Source organism: Peromyscus eremicus, chromosome 1 (assembly GCF_949786415.1).
Source record: "Peromyscus eremicus chromosome 1, PerEre_H2_v1, whole genome shotgun sequence".
In the NCBI taxonomy this organism is placed as follows: Eukaryota; Metazoa; Chordata; class Mammalia; order Rodentia; family Cricetidae; genus Peromyscus; species Peromyscus eremicus.
The window spans coordinates 16,634,448-16,647,418 of record NC_081416.1 but is presented as its reverse complement, the minus strand read 5'-3'; the positions used below and the strand labels follow the sequence as shown (position 1 = coordinate 16,647,418).

The 12,971-nt window shown below is 45.6% G+C and overlaps 2 protein-coding genes across 2 annotated transcripts in view; one reads left to right on the top strand and one right to left on the bottom strand.

Moving 5' to 3' along the window:
- Fbxw4 (F-box and WD repeat domain containing 4) overlaps positions 1–12,971 on the bottom strand; it is an 87,070-nt gene that overhangs the window by 49,929 nt on the left and 24,170 nt on the right. Inside the window, exon 5 of the mRNA XM_059257181.1 lies at positions 9,004–9,098. Within this exon, the coding sequence (XP_059113164.1) occupies positions 9,004–9,098 (95 nt within the window). The remainder of the gene's footprint in view (positions 1–9,003; positions 9,099–12,971) is intronic.
- LOC131906560 (small ribosomal subunit protein uS8-like) lies at positions 3,396–3,874 on the top strand. The gene is made up of 2 exons (XM_059257174.1): positions 3,396–3,620; positions 3,800–3,874. The coding sequence occupies exons 1-2, from the start codon at positions 3,396–3,398 to the stop codon at positions 3,872–3,874; spliced, it is 300 nt and encodes a 99-aa protein (XP_059113157.1).

The following is a 12,971-nucleotide window of genomic DNA, read 5'->3' as shown; positions in this document are numbered from 1 at the left end:
AGATCTCTGTGAGTCTGAAGCCAGTCTGGTCTCCATAGGGAGTTCCAAGACAGCCCGTGTACACTGGTGAGACCCTATTCCAAAACAATAAAGAAAACTTGTGACTCTGCTAGTTACTTTGAAATGTATCATAAACGATTGTAGACTAAGGCCACTCCACGTAACAACAGTAACACCAGAACCAGGTCCTCTTATCCATTCGTTTCCCTTGGGTCCTCTTAGCCTCTGTCTGAGAACTAACCACACTGCCCTCCCTACCCATCTGACCCTCCCATCCAGTTTATGCTGTTTCCTCTAGTGACAATAAGATCAGAGCTTTTGTTTGTTCATTTAGTTTTTGTGGGACAGGGTCTCACTGGGCAGCTCTGGCTGCCCTGGAACTCACTTTAAGGTCAGCATACCAGGCTGACCTTCAACTCCTAGGAGATCTGCCTGCCTCTGCGCCTAGATAACAGCAATTCTTAAGCAGTGCTGGGAAAAGGAACAGAAAGACAGGAGTAAGAGAAGGAGAAGGAGCTGAGATTGGAGAGAAAAGGAAGGTATCAGAGCCAGAGAAAGAACACCAGGGCCTGGAGAAATGGCTCAGAAGAAGAGCACATATTACTCTTCCAGAGGATCAGAGTTTGATTCCCAGCACCCATGTCAGGTGCTCACTACTACCTGGGATCCAGTATCTCTGACCTTCACAGGTACCCACTACATATGGCGCTTTCTCTCTCTCTCTCTCTCTCTCTCTCTCTCTCTCTCTCTCTCTCTCTCTCTCTCTCTCTCTCTCTCACATACATACACACACACACACACACACATATACACACACACACCTGATTAAAAATAAAAATAAGCTGGGCAGTGGTGGTGCACGCCTTTAATCCTAGCACTTGGGAGGCAGAGGCAGGCGGATCTCTGTGAGTTCAAGGCCAGCTAGGTCTACAGAGCGAGTCCCAGGACAGGCTCCAAAGCTACACAGAGAAATCCTGTCTCAGAAAAACAAATAAACAAAAAAAATTAAAAATTATAAATTAATTAATTAATTAAAAAATCTAAAAGAAAAACCATCAACACTGAGGCTGGGGAATGAAAATGGATCTCTGCTAGCAGGGACACAGATTCAATACATCAACTCAGTACACACATTATCTAACCTTCTGTAGTGTTTTACTTAAGTCAATTTTTTAAAGTCAGTTCTTGACAAGTGAGCCAACCACACTTGCCAGTCAAGAAGCTGCTCCTAAAAACGGGTTCTGACCCAGCCAGGCATGGGGGGGTGCTGGTCTCAGACCGGCAGCTCAGTGGCACCTGAGCCTCACTCATGTGCCATCTAGCCCTGACTAATGGCTGAAATCCCGAGTCTTGAGGAACTGAAACCAACCCCAGCACTTGGTCCTTGCTACTATGACTATGAGCTCCCACGAGGCTTGAATTTGCCTAGGCAGTCAACACCAAGGTGGAGGGCACAGCACTAAGATTTATCAGGAGTGACCCGATGCAATGCCCCCAGCACACGTCACTGATGCCTGACAATGTCGGCACATTTGAAGCTGAATCAGTGGGGTACTGATGTCAGTATGACTTAAGGCTTCTATCTTTCTCCATGTACGTGAAGGCCCTTCCAGCCACACCAGGCCCTCTAGTGTCTTTGTGTGAACTCGGACTCTCATCTTCAAGGGCTACTCCTTCCTGTGTCTGGCTGTCTCACAAAGCAGGACAAGAAGACACTCTTGCCTAGCTCAGCAGACCTACTTTGCTCAGGCCCCAAAGGAGGCTTCCCCTCAGCTCTAGGATGGGAGAAGGAAGGAGAGAAAGATCCTCAAGCCACCATGGTCCACCTGAGCCACCAGGAGGAGTTAGGAGGTGAAGCACCACAGTCCTTCTGTCCCCCTCTCCTCAGCTTATCAAGGCTGGAGACGCCCTTCACATACAGTGGCTCATCGGCAACCAGAAGGAGAACTAGAGACAAACTCCTTGTATCTGACTCTTTCTTCTTCCCTCACAGCACGGGATGAGTTATGATGCCCAGGACCAGAAAGCAGCAGCAGCAGCAGCAGCACAACGAAGACAAGCCGTGGAAGCCACACTGAAACTGTCCCTTTTTCCAGCTCTCCAAATGTCAGAGCGCACTCCACATGCAATTACCCTCCAGTAAAGAAAGATGTACTTCAGCAGGCTACTGGATGGCGTCTACCACACACAGCACACAGGCAAGCCTGCAGCTGCTGGAACAAACACCCTGCTCTTCTCGTACCCTCACCCACTCCAAACAGTGCCCAGTGCTGGCTTTCCTTCCAGGCCCACCCTCACCTCCGGGAGAAATGAAGCAAGAAGGAGCAGCTTCGCCATCACAATCCCCAGAGACCACAACTAACTTTACAAATTTGAATCGGTACATTTCATGCAGACTTGGACTAATCCCCCCAAAAACAAACAGGCCACCACAGCACACAAAATTACATTGTATATTTAATAACACAGCAAAGTCAAGTTTCTACACCTATACCACTCATGTGTTTCCCTGATGACAGAGCGGGGAGAGGGGATTAAAAGGCAAGCGTGGGGGAGGCCTTCCTGACCACACTCGCCCACAAGGCAGCAGAGGTACTCACAGGGAGGCAAGGGCTCTGCTGAGGACAGTTTTTTTTCCTTCCAGGGAAATGGATATGGTGTCTGCAGAGAAAGGGAGAGATACATATTTATCTCCCTTCTCCTTCCAGGCAAACATAGATTCATTTTAACACAGGCCCCAACTGCAGGATGGAGGGTCCAGAAAACCAAAGACCTATGTGTATGTGTGTTCCCAGAACGGCAGAACATTTACCTGAGGAAGCCCAAGCCTCTCACATGTAGCCTTCACTTACTATGCCCTATATCAACTCTGGACACCAGGAGTATTTCTGGGTTCCCACAGAGGCTTTCAAGGGGCCTGGGCCTGGAGTTATAGATGGTGATGAGCTACCATGGGGTGCTGGGACCGGACCTGGGTTCTCTGGAAGAGCAGCCAGTGCTCTTAACCACTAGGCTATCTCTCCAATCTACTTTTAATGGGGAATGAAGTCTTATAAATAGTTTTGTAGGGCTAGATGTAGTGGTGCATGCCTTTAATCCCAGCACTTGAGAGAGAGATAGAAGCAAGTGGATCTCTGTGAATTTGAAGCCAGCCAGAACTACATAGTGAGACCCTATCCTGAAAACACCAAAAATAAAAATTAAAAAAAAGAGTTTTGCATTGTTCTTGAGTATTTACTAAATTCATTCAGATAGAAATAACTCTTAAGTAGCAATAAAATATATTAATCTGTATTAACTCATAGAAAAGCATTCAGAGCCTCTTTCCACCATGTTTCCGTGAAGTCACCATGGTGCACATAATGTCCCAGCTGAGGCTCTCAAGAGCATTAACGATGCTGAGAAGCAAACACCAGGGTCTCATCAGGCCCTGCTTCAAAGTCATTGTTCAGTTCCTAACTGTGACGATAAAGCATGGTTACATGGGTGAATTTGAAATCACAGATGACCACCGAGCTGGGAAAATCGTCGTGAACCTCACAGGCATTTTGAACAAGTGTGGAGTGATAAGCCCTAGATTTGATGTGCAACTCAAAGACCTAGAAAAATGCCAGAACAAGGCCGGGCGGTGGTGGCGCACGCCTTTAATCCCAGCACTCGGGAGGCAGAGCCAGGCGGATCTCTGTGAGTTCGAGGCCAGCCTGGGCTACCAAGTGAGTTCCAGGAAAAGGCGCAAAGCTACACAGAGAAACCCTGTCTCGAAAAACCAAAAAAAAAAAAAAAAAAAAAAAAATGCCAGAACAATCTGTTCCCACCCCGTCAGTTTGGCTTCATCGTACTGACCTCAGCCTTCATAGACCTTCATAGACCATAAAGAAGCAAGACAAAACACAAAGGAGGGAAAACCCTGGGGTTTTTTCTAGAGATGGAATACACATAAATAAAAAGTCTCCATGGACTATGAAAAAAAAATAAAACTACTCAGAACCCACAGTGACCTTAGGAGCTATATCTGAGACCATGTATAATACACTTCTGCCATCCAACTGTGGAAGACACAGACCATTCTGTTCTAAGAAGTGTGTGCTTTCTTTACCTCCTCTTGTTCACCCAATGGATACAGGTAGGAACTTCCTCTGCGGAACAGGGCCTCAATCCACAAGGCCTGAGTCCTGACAATAGGGTAAGAAGGGTGGTGGGTACAAAGGAATCCAAGGACAATGTCCTTGCCTGCCACCTTCCTTTGAAGCCTATTGTTTCTTTTATTTTTGTTTGTTTGTTTGTTTGTTTGGGTTTTGGTGGTTTTTTTTTTTGGTTTTTTTTTTAGTAAATATAGTCTTGAGCCGGGCAATGGTAGTGCACGCCTTTAATCCCAGCACTCCAGAGGCAGAGGCAGGAAGATCTCTGAGTTCAAGGTCAGTCTGGACTACAGAGCAAGTTCCAGGACAGCCAGAGCTACACAGAGAAACAGTGTCCCCAAAAACAAAAAATAAAATAAAATAAACATAGCTTTGAGCACACAATTGGTATTAAATATCACCTTCTATAATTGTTTACAAATTAAAAATTCAAAGCTGCAGAAAGAAGAAAAAGTGATACTTAGACACAGGTCAGAATTCCTGCTTTCTCTTGGTCAAAAGTGCCTCATGTTAAGCCTGGAGTTTGAGGGTCCATATTTCATGCTGAAAGTGACTGAGTACAAATATGTGAAAAGAAGAAGGGAAAAAAAAAAACAAACAAACAGAGTGTCAACAATAAAGTACGCAGGACTCATTGTTTTTACCAGGAAAAAGACAGTAATTGACCTTTGCTGTCCAGATTCCTTCCAACTTCTCAAGGAAGCAGCAAGGGAAACTGGAGGACTTGTCCTTAAGGACAGCAGCTACTCACAGCCCTTCATGCTGTTCATAAGGGGTCCAGGACCATGTCACTCAGTGATTGACAAACACATTCAACAGGAATAGTAGCAGGGAGGTGACAGAGGCAGCCACTAAGGATCACTTCAAAAGAAAAAGAGAAAGGAAGAGAGATTCTTGTGGAGACTACCTCAAGAAGACTACAAAAGAGCCATGTGACTCCGGAGAGACAGGAGATGCAGGGAAGCCCGGGGAACAGGCTTGAAAGCAACTAAGCACTAAGCAGACGCTACATTAGGTAAGAGAGTGAGGGAGTTGGCATACTATTATAGGACTTAGAGTTTTCAGTCTTTATACATTCTTCTTTGAGACAGGGTTTCTGTGTAACAGCTCTGGCTGTTCTGGTACTGGCTCTGTAGACCAGGCTAGCTTTGAACTCACAGAGATCCTCCTGCCTCTGCCTCCTGAGTGCTAGGATTAAAGGCCTGCACCACCACTGCCCAGTTTATATATAGATATAGATATAGATATAGAGATAGAGATAGAGATAGAGATAGAGATAGAGATATAGATATATTCATTCAGGTCATTTTCACTGTAATCTAGTCATGTCCGTAAGGAGAACACAGAAAAAGCGAATGTTTGCCCACAGCCACTCGCTAGCAGCAGGCAAAGGAGACTGACTATATCTCCCAGACTGCTCTACAGAACAGACCTTGAAGCTGAAAGCTGGTACCTCCCTGGGTTACAAGAATGGATGAGTTTTTTGTTTTGTTTTGTTTTGAGACAAGGTATTACTATGTAGCATTGGCTGGTCTAGAATTCACAGAAATCCACCTGCCTCTGCCTCCAGTGTGCTGGGAATAAAGACATGCTCCACCATACCCAGCTGGATGGGCTTTATTTTTAAAGGCTCAAAGTCATGGATAAAGTGGACAGAGATGGACTTAATAATATTGTATAAAAATCCAAGCCCTGTATAGTCTTTGAATACAAAAAAGGGGGGACAATAAAAACCCAGCACATGTCCTGGATGTCTAGTATAAAGTTAGAATCCCCAACACATGCTTTAAAGAGGGTCCAACCTGAGTTCTGTCTCTGGGCCCTACATGGTGGAAGGGTAGGAATAACTGCTCAAAGTTGTCCTCTGACCTCCACATGTGCACTACGGCACAAGTACACTGGAGCACACGGATGCACTCACACAAACAAATAAATGAAATATATATACATTTATATATTTCTGCCCGCATGGTGGCATCCATCTTTAATCCTAGACCTGGGAGGCACATGTAGGCAGAGCTCTGTGAGCTCCAGGCCAACCAGGGCTACATGGTAAGACCCTGTCTCAAAAAATAAAACAAATATAAACAAAGTTCAAGACATCACCTGTGAAATTAAGGAAAAGGCCATATCAAATAACTTCACAGTCAACACTCAACAGTCAGCCAACGAAGAGCAAAAGAATCATCCAGGACTAAGAAAATACACCCAGACAAATGAAGAAGAATGTGAAAACAGCACAAAGGGACACAAAGGGATCTTGCAGAGGGTCTGCACAGAGAACAGCTGGCTAGCACTGACTAACTGCTACAAGCTTGGGGCTCACACCGCAGGAAGACTAACATTACAAAGTCATGTCCTTGCCCTGGTCAGTCTCCAAGTTATGTCCAAAAACCTCAAACTCAGTTTACTACGCCAAATGCCTCCTAATGAGGAAGGTAAATCCCACTCTCAACTTCCCTTACTGACACCCTCTACAGTAGGTGTTATGTGATCTTTTTTGTTGAGAAGTAACCCAATATTCTCTAGAGGATGTAGCTAGAGTAGAAGTCTATAGGTTGGGGGTAGAGGACAACCTAGCCATACTCTTTGGTCTCAGGGAACATGTAGCAAGTACATGGCCCATCTCTAGCCAGAGTCCCTTCTACCAACAACCCACTTCAGCCTCCTGAAGCCAGCCAAAGCCCCCAAGTGACCTCTAAGACGAAGTCCCCGGCACATCTGTCACCTCCCACTCACCTCCCTTTAGTCCCCACACAAATCCAGCCCACAGACACGCGCGCCTGGCTAGTGAGCTTTCAGAAGGGTGCATTAGGAAAAACTGCAGAGGAGACAAAGCTGGCCAGTCCTGTTCTTCCACCCAGGGCTCCCACACTTAGCTTCCCCACTCCCCGCTAGTCTTCCCTTTCCTCTTTCCTAAGATGCTGGAATGATTTGTTCTGAAAAGCGACAGGTTTATAGGTTAGCCGACACCTCTGCTCTGTGGAATTTTAATTAACTTCTCCCATCGTCAATATGCTAAGGAATGGGGTCTCCATTCTCTGGGGTCAGCAATGTGTTTCAGGTCCTGCTATATCAGCCGTCAAATTGAAGAATTAATGACGTGGCTAATCGGCTCTAATTCTTAGGAAGGAAAAAAACTGAAAGGGAGCTGTGGAAGAGAGCGAGAGGAGAGGTGCAGCTCCACAAGGTCCGAAGAGAGAGGCTGAAGTGGCTGAGCAAAGGGCACCGACTTGCTTATAAAAACAAGTGACTGACTTAATCAGGTGGTGGAAGTAGGCAGCCCTATAGCTTTCCCAAGTCCATTCAGGTGGGGTGAGAGGCATCAAGGAAGTGCACACAGACAGACCCTCCTCCCAACTTCCATTACAGTTCAACCTTAGGAGAGTGTCTAACCCACTGGGGAGGAGAGCGAGCCTGCCTTGTTCAAGACAGCCTAAACAGGTGCTAGAGCACTGGCTCATCAGCTAAGAGCCCTCCCCACCTGCTCTTCCCGAGGACCTAGGTTTGATTCTCAGCACCCACACAGTGGCTCATAACCATCCGTGACTCCACTCCCAGGTGATCCAACACCCTCTTCCGGCCTCTGGGAGTACTGTCCATATGTGATGATGCACAGAGATACACACAAACAAAACACCATACATACAAAATAATAAAATGCTTTTTTTTTAAAGCCTAGGTAAAAGCACATGATATATCTGAAATTGTTTACATGAAACTTATATTATGTACAATGAATATAAGTCAATAAAATGTTTTTAATAATAATATAACCAATCTGGAACTACAATTACAGATCATTAGAACTCACTATGTAGCAGGAAAATCACTAACTAGCTCATGGCCAGTCTGAGCTACGTACTGAGTTCTTTTTTTTTTTTTTTTAAGATTTATTTATTTATTATGTATACAGCATGTAGGACTGCATGCCAGAAGAGGGCACCAGATCTCATTACAGATGGTGGTGAGCCACCATGTGGTTGCTGGGAATTGAACTCAGGACCTCTGGAAGAGCAGTCAGTGCTCTTAACCTCTGAACCATCTCTCCAGCCCCCGTAGTGAGTTCTAAACCAGCCTCTACTACACAGCAAGACTTGGGTGTTTTGTTTGTTTGTTTGTTTGTTTGTTTGTTTTGGTTTTGTTTTTTGTTTAAAAAAAAAAGGTACAGGGCTCAGCAATTAAGAGCACTGGCTGCTCTTCCAGAGGACCTGGGTTTGATTCCTGGCACCCACACAGTGGCTCACAATAATCTGTAACTGCAGCTCCAGATACAACACCCTCTTGTGGTCTCCATGGGCACCAGACACACCAGTGGTACACAAACTACCATACACATAAAATAATAAAACAGAGTTGCACCTCCATTACAATTACCACTGTTTCTGTTCCTCTACATATACAGATGAGGGCCCAGTTGGCAGGCCCCAAACCTCTCCTGCTCCCCTGATACCCAGAGCCTGTAAGGGATACTCCAGAAGAATTTTCAGGGAACAAAACAGAGGTGAGTCACGACAGCAGGCTAGCCACTGCTGTAGACTCTCAGGTATACTGAGAAGCCTTTGCTTTAGAGAAACCCCACAGGACATCTGCTCAGAAAGGTAACCCTGACCCCTCAGTCACATTCCAGTGTAGAATCCTAGCCTTAACATTTCTCATCAGCTGCTTAGGAAAGGTTATCTCAATTCCACAAGTATGTGAAAAAACCTTTAGACCTCAAGTCTCTGGAGAATGTTTAACTCTCCAGGAGAGTGGTTCATAGCAACCTGGAATAGACAGACTAGTGGAAATTTCTCTAGCTTATCTGACCTAATAAAATGAAAACATTCTTGTGTGCGACAGAAACCCAACATGTCTCCCTTACCTGAGTATTGGGCTGATAGCAATGGACCAGACTCGGTCTTCAGTCTGGATGGTGTGTGAGCACTGCCCCAGGCGGCCCGAGGCCAAAGGCCATACCTGGAGAGAGAAGAGGAAGCGCTCTTGTTGGCATTGCCTGGGATTAGAAGAAAGGGATGTACAGCAGGTGGGGGAGTGTGACTAGGGAGGTGGAAGGAGAACCCTTTCCATCCTGTCGACAGAGCGCAGGGTATCAGCAGATACCAGCTTCTGGTCCACCTGCCACAGAGACAGCCCTAACCACTCACCTTTACTTCCACCCAAGAGCCCTTAATTCCTAATCAACTCTCTACCAGACAATGAGAAGTCACACCCCCTGTGTGAGATCCACCTAAGAAAGGGTAGATGGAAGCGGCCCGCCTCTCTCTCTGAAACTTCCTGTGTCTGCGGATCTTCCTTTCTCCTATCTTCCCCAAAACTTTAGGCATACAGGGAGAGACCGGGGATCAAAGTCCAATCTGGGGAGACGTGTGCACTGTTAGACGAGTGAGAGAGAGCTGCAAATCAGGAAAGAATGGGGACACTTCAAAGTGACAAGGGACTTGTTGTTTGTTTGCTCATAATGCCCAGGATCCAAAGCTAGTCATGCCAGCAGGGAATTTAGCACCTAATGTCACCAAAAGGAGCAGAAAAGCTTAACTCTTTTAAGCTTCCATATCTCCGCAGGTTAAAAATATTGCTTGGAGCACACTATCTGGTCCCTATCAGTCAGGAATGTACATTAGCAGCCACTCTGGGCTTAACTCTAATCAACACTCCCTCCCAGAGCCTCTCAGCAGACAGTGCATTTAGAAATCTCCCATTAAGCACAAGGCTCCCCCTCACCTCGCCCTACCCCAGATGACACACACAGGGACATAAGCCTCTAACCAAACAGAAAGGAAACCTGCAGTGTACAGGGCTCTCCCCGGAGCAGCCACAGAGGGATCCCATGGCAGTTAGATGGATCAATGACCTCTCAAGGTCCCCGCAGAGCTATAAGGGGAACACACCAAACGCAGGCAGGACCTTAGATGGAAGAACTTAAGAAAACATTCCTTCAGTGTAAGGGGCAGGTGATAGAATGGGGGTGGTCTTGCCTTCTTAGGGTCACATGGTATCTCTTCCCTATAAAAGGAGAAAGTGTTTCTTAGAGTCTCTGGGTATGATGGAGTGGGGGATGGGACAATAACAGGAGTCACATCTCCCAAAACTAAGAAAAGAAATTTAACAAGAACATCCTGGGGCTGGAGAGATGACTCAGAGGTTAAGAGCACTGACTGTTCTTCCAGAGGTCCTGAGTTCAATTCCCAGCACCCACATGGTGGCTCACAACCATCTCTAATGAGATCTGGCGCCCTCTTCTGTGTACATAATAAAAAATAAAAAAATAAAAATTAAAAAAAAAAAAGAATATCCTGGAGGAGGAGGGGAACACAAACACAAACACAAAACAAAACAAAACCTCAATATTCCCTGTAAGGCTGGTACTCTGGCATCTGCTCTGTATCTGCCAGTCAAATCCTTTGGTAATAACCAGACGCCCTTTGGTTTCTTCCTTTAGACTGTCCACCTTGGAAGAGATCTTTGCCTTTTCCTTATCAGAACTCCCTCAGAGGCAGGTTCTTGCTTGCAGGGTGAAGGGGGTACTCCTGATTTTTAAAATCTCTGGGGATAGCCTAAACCTCAGTTTACTGGTCGCTTCCACGGAGACAGCTGGAAGAACCTGGGAGCCAACAAACCACGGGACAAGGCTACAGATCTGTGGGAGTGACTCTGGAAATGCACTGCCAGTTCCAAGCATTATTCAGGAAGTGGCCAGCCTGTCCCATAGCACAGCATCCTCTGGTAACAAGAGAGACAGAGGTGGACACAATAAAGATCTGGTCAGATCTTTGCTATCAATGCAAAAGAGACCCACCCTGGAAAATATTCAGTGAAAGGACATTTATACAGTCCTTTCAGAAGGCAGACTGGAGGGGACAAGGCTCCTACAATGATCATTGTTTGATTCAGGAATTCTAAGGCTGAGAATTCATCCTAAAAAAAAAAAAATTCTAAAACAAAGAAAAACCAAAATGGCAAAGAAAATATTTCCTGTAGCCTATTATTATAGAACAAGCAGATAGTCTTTGGAATCTGACCAGTCTGGGTTAGAACCCTGCCTGTGACTTTTTTTTTTTTTTTTAATTTATTTATTTATTATGTATACAGTATTCTGCCTGCATGTATCCCTTCAGGCCAGAAGAGGGAGCCAGATCTCATTACAGATGGTTGTGAGCCACCATGTGGTTGCTGGGAATTGAACTTAGGACCTCTGGAAGAACAGCCAGTGCTCTTAACCTCTGAGCCATCTCTCCAGCCCCGCCTGTGACTTCTTATCTTTGCTCTTAGAGATATTTCCTAGCTTCTTGGTCTTAGATTCATCTCATCCAATGGGGTAAAAAGTGCCCTATGTCTCATGCTGTAGAAAAGGGAAGATAAATACAGAGTACTAGAACAGCATGATGTACAGAATTTAGCAGGAATCGGGCCCTTAAGAAAGGATTCTTGGCCGGGCGGTGGTGGCGCACGCCTTTAATCCCAGCACTTGGGAGGCAGAGCCAGGCAGATCTCTGTGAGTTCAAGGCCAGCCTGGGCTACCAAGTGAGTTCCAGGAGAGGCGCAAAGCTACACAGAGAAACCCTGTCTCGAAAAACCAAAAAAAAAAAAAAAAAAAAAAAGAAAGAAAGGATTCTTATTTCCAGGTTCCTGTATCCAGGAAATTAGACAGAATCATCCGTCTACTAGAGAACATTTTATGTAAATGATGGTAAGTTCCTCTGGAAGCCACTAAAGACAACACAAGTGCTGGGACGGAGACTGGCTGTGGTAGCAAACACGTAATCCCAACACTCAACAGGTGGAGGAACAACCAGAAGTTTAAGTCATACTTGGTTACATAGAAACTTCAAGGACAGATATCTAAAAAAAAAAAAAAAAAAAAAAAAAAAAAAAAAAAAAAAAAAAAAAAGTATACACACACACACACACACACACACACACAACTTGTATAACAGACAATCTTATAGAGTAGATACCACAGGGCATACTGTGTATCTAAAACATTACAATTATGCAGGGGAAGATATTTACCCAGAAAGATAAAATGGATGAGGTGCTTAGCACAGTGCCTGGCTACAGTCTACATTGTTAGAAAGTAATTCTTGCAGGCATGTGGTGGCACACACCTGTAATCTCAAGAGGCAGAAAAAACCGGCAAGTTCAAGGTTAGTCCGTGCCACATTGCCGGACACTGTCTCATCTCAAAAGAGAAAGAGAGACGGATCTGAGGTTTCGGAGAAGAACCTACAGCTATGCTTAGCTGACTAACAAGCACCAAACCGCCTTCAGAAACCTCTGACACCCACAGACCAAGGCTGCTGTCGGCTGTGAACAGGGAAGCCTCTCACCGTGAAGCAGTGAGCAGAAGTGATACACAGAACCCTGGCTGCATGAGATACTGACTACAGGGCTGTTGGGAGCTCAGTGCTCACCAAGGCATTTATGCCACCCTCTTCAGACTTGGGGACACTGCAGAAGAGGAGGAAAGGAGGCTGAGAGCCAGGGGACAGGAGGAGGGCCTTCCAAAGGCTATCTTCTCTAAGCACAGCATGGACACAGCAGTCCCGCGCTCACAGTAACTGGCTACTGACAGTCAGCCCCCAGCAGTCAGCTATGAAGAAGAAGGCTCACGGGCATCAGTGCTGCATCTTTTGGCAAGTCACAGACTCTGGGAATAGAAGAGGCATAGTATCCTGGTATATACCTGCTCATAAAGATAGCCCTAGTTAAACTCTGTAGGACACTAATAAAAACAAAAGCTAGTAAATACAGTTAAGATATTTGTAAGGGGGGCTGGAGAGATGGCTCAGAGGTTAAGAGCACTGGCTGCTCTTCCAGAGGACCTGCGTT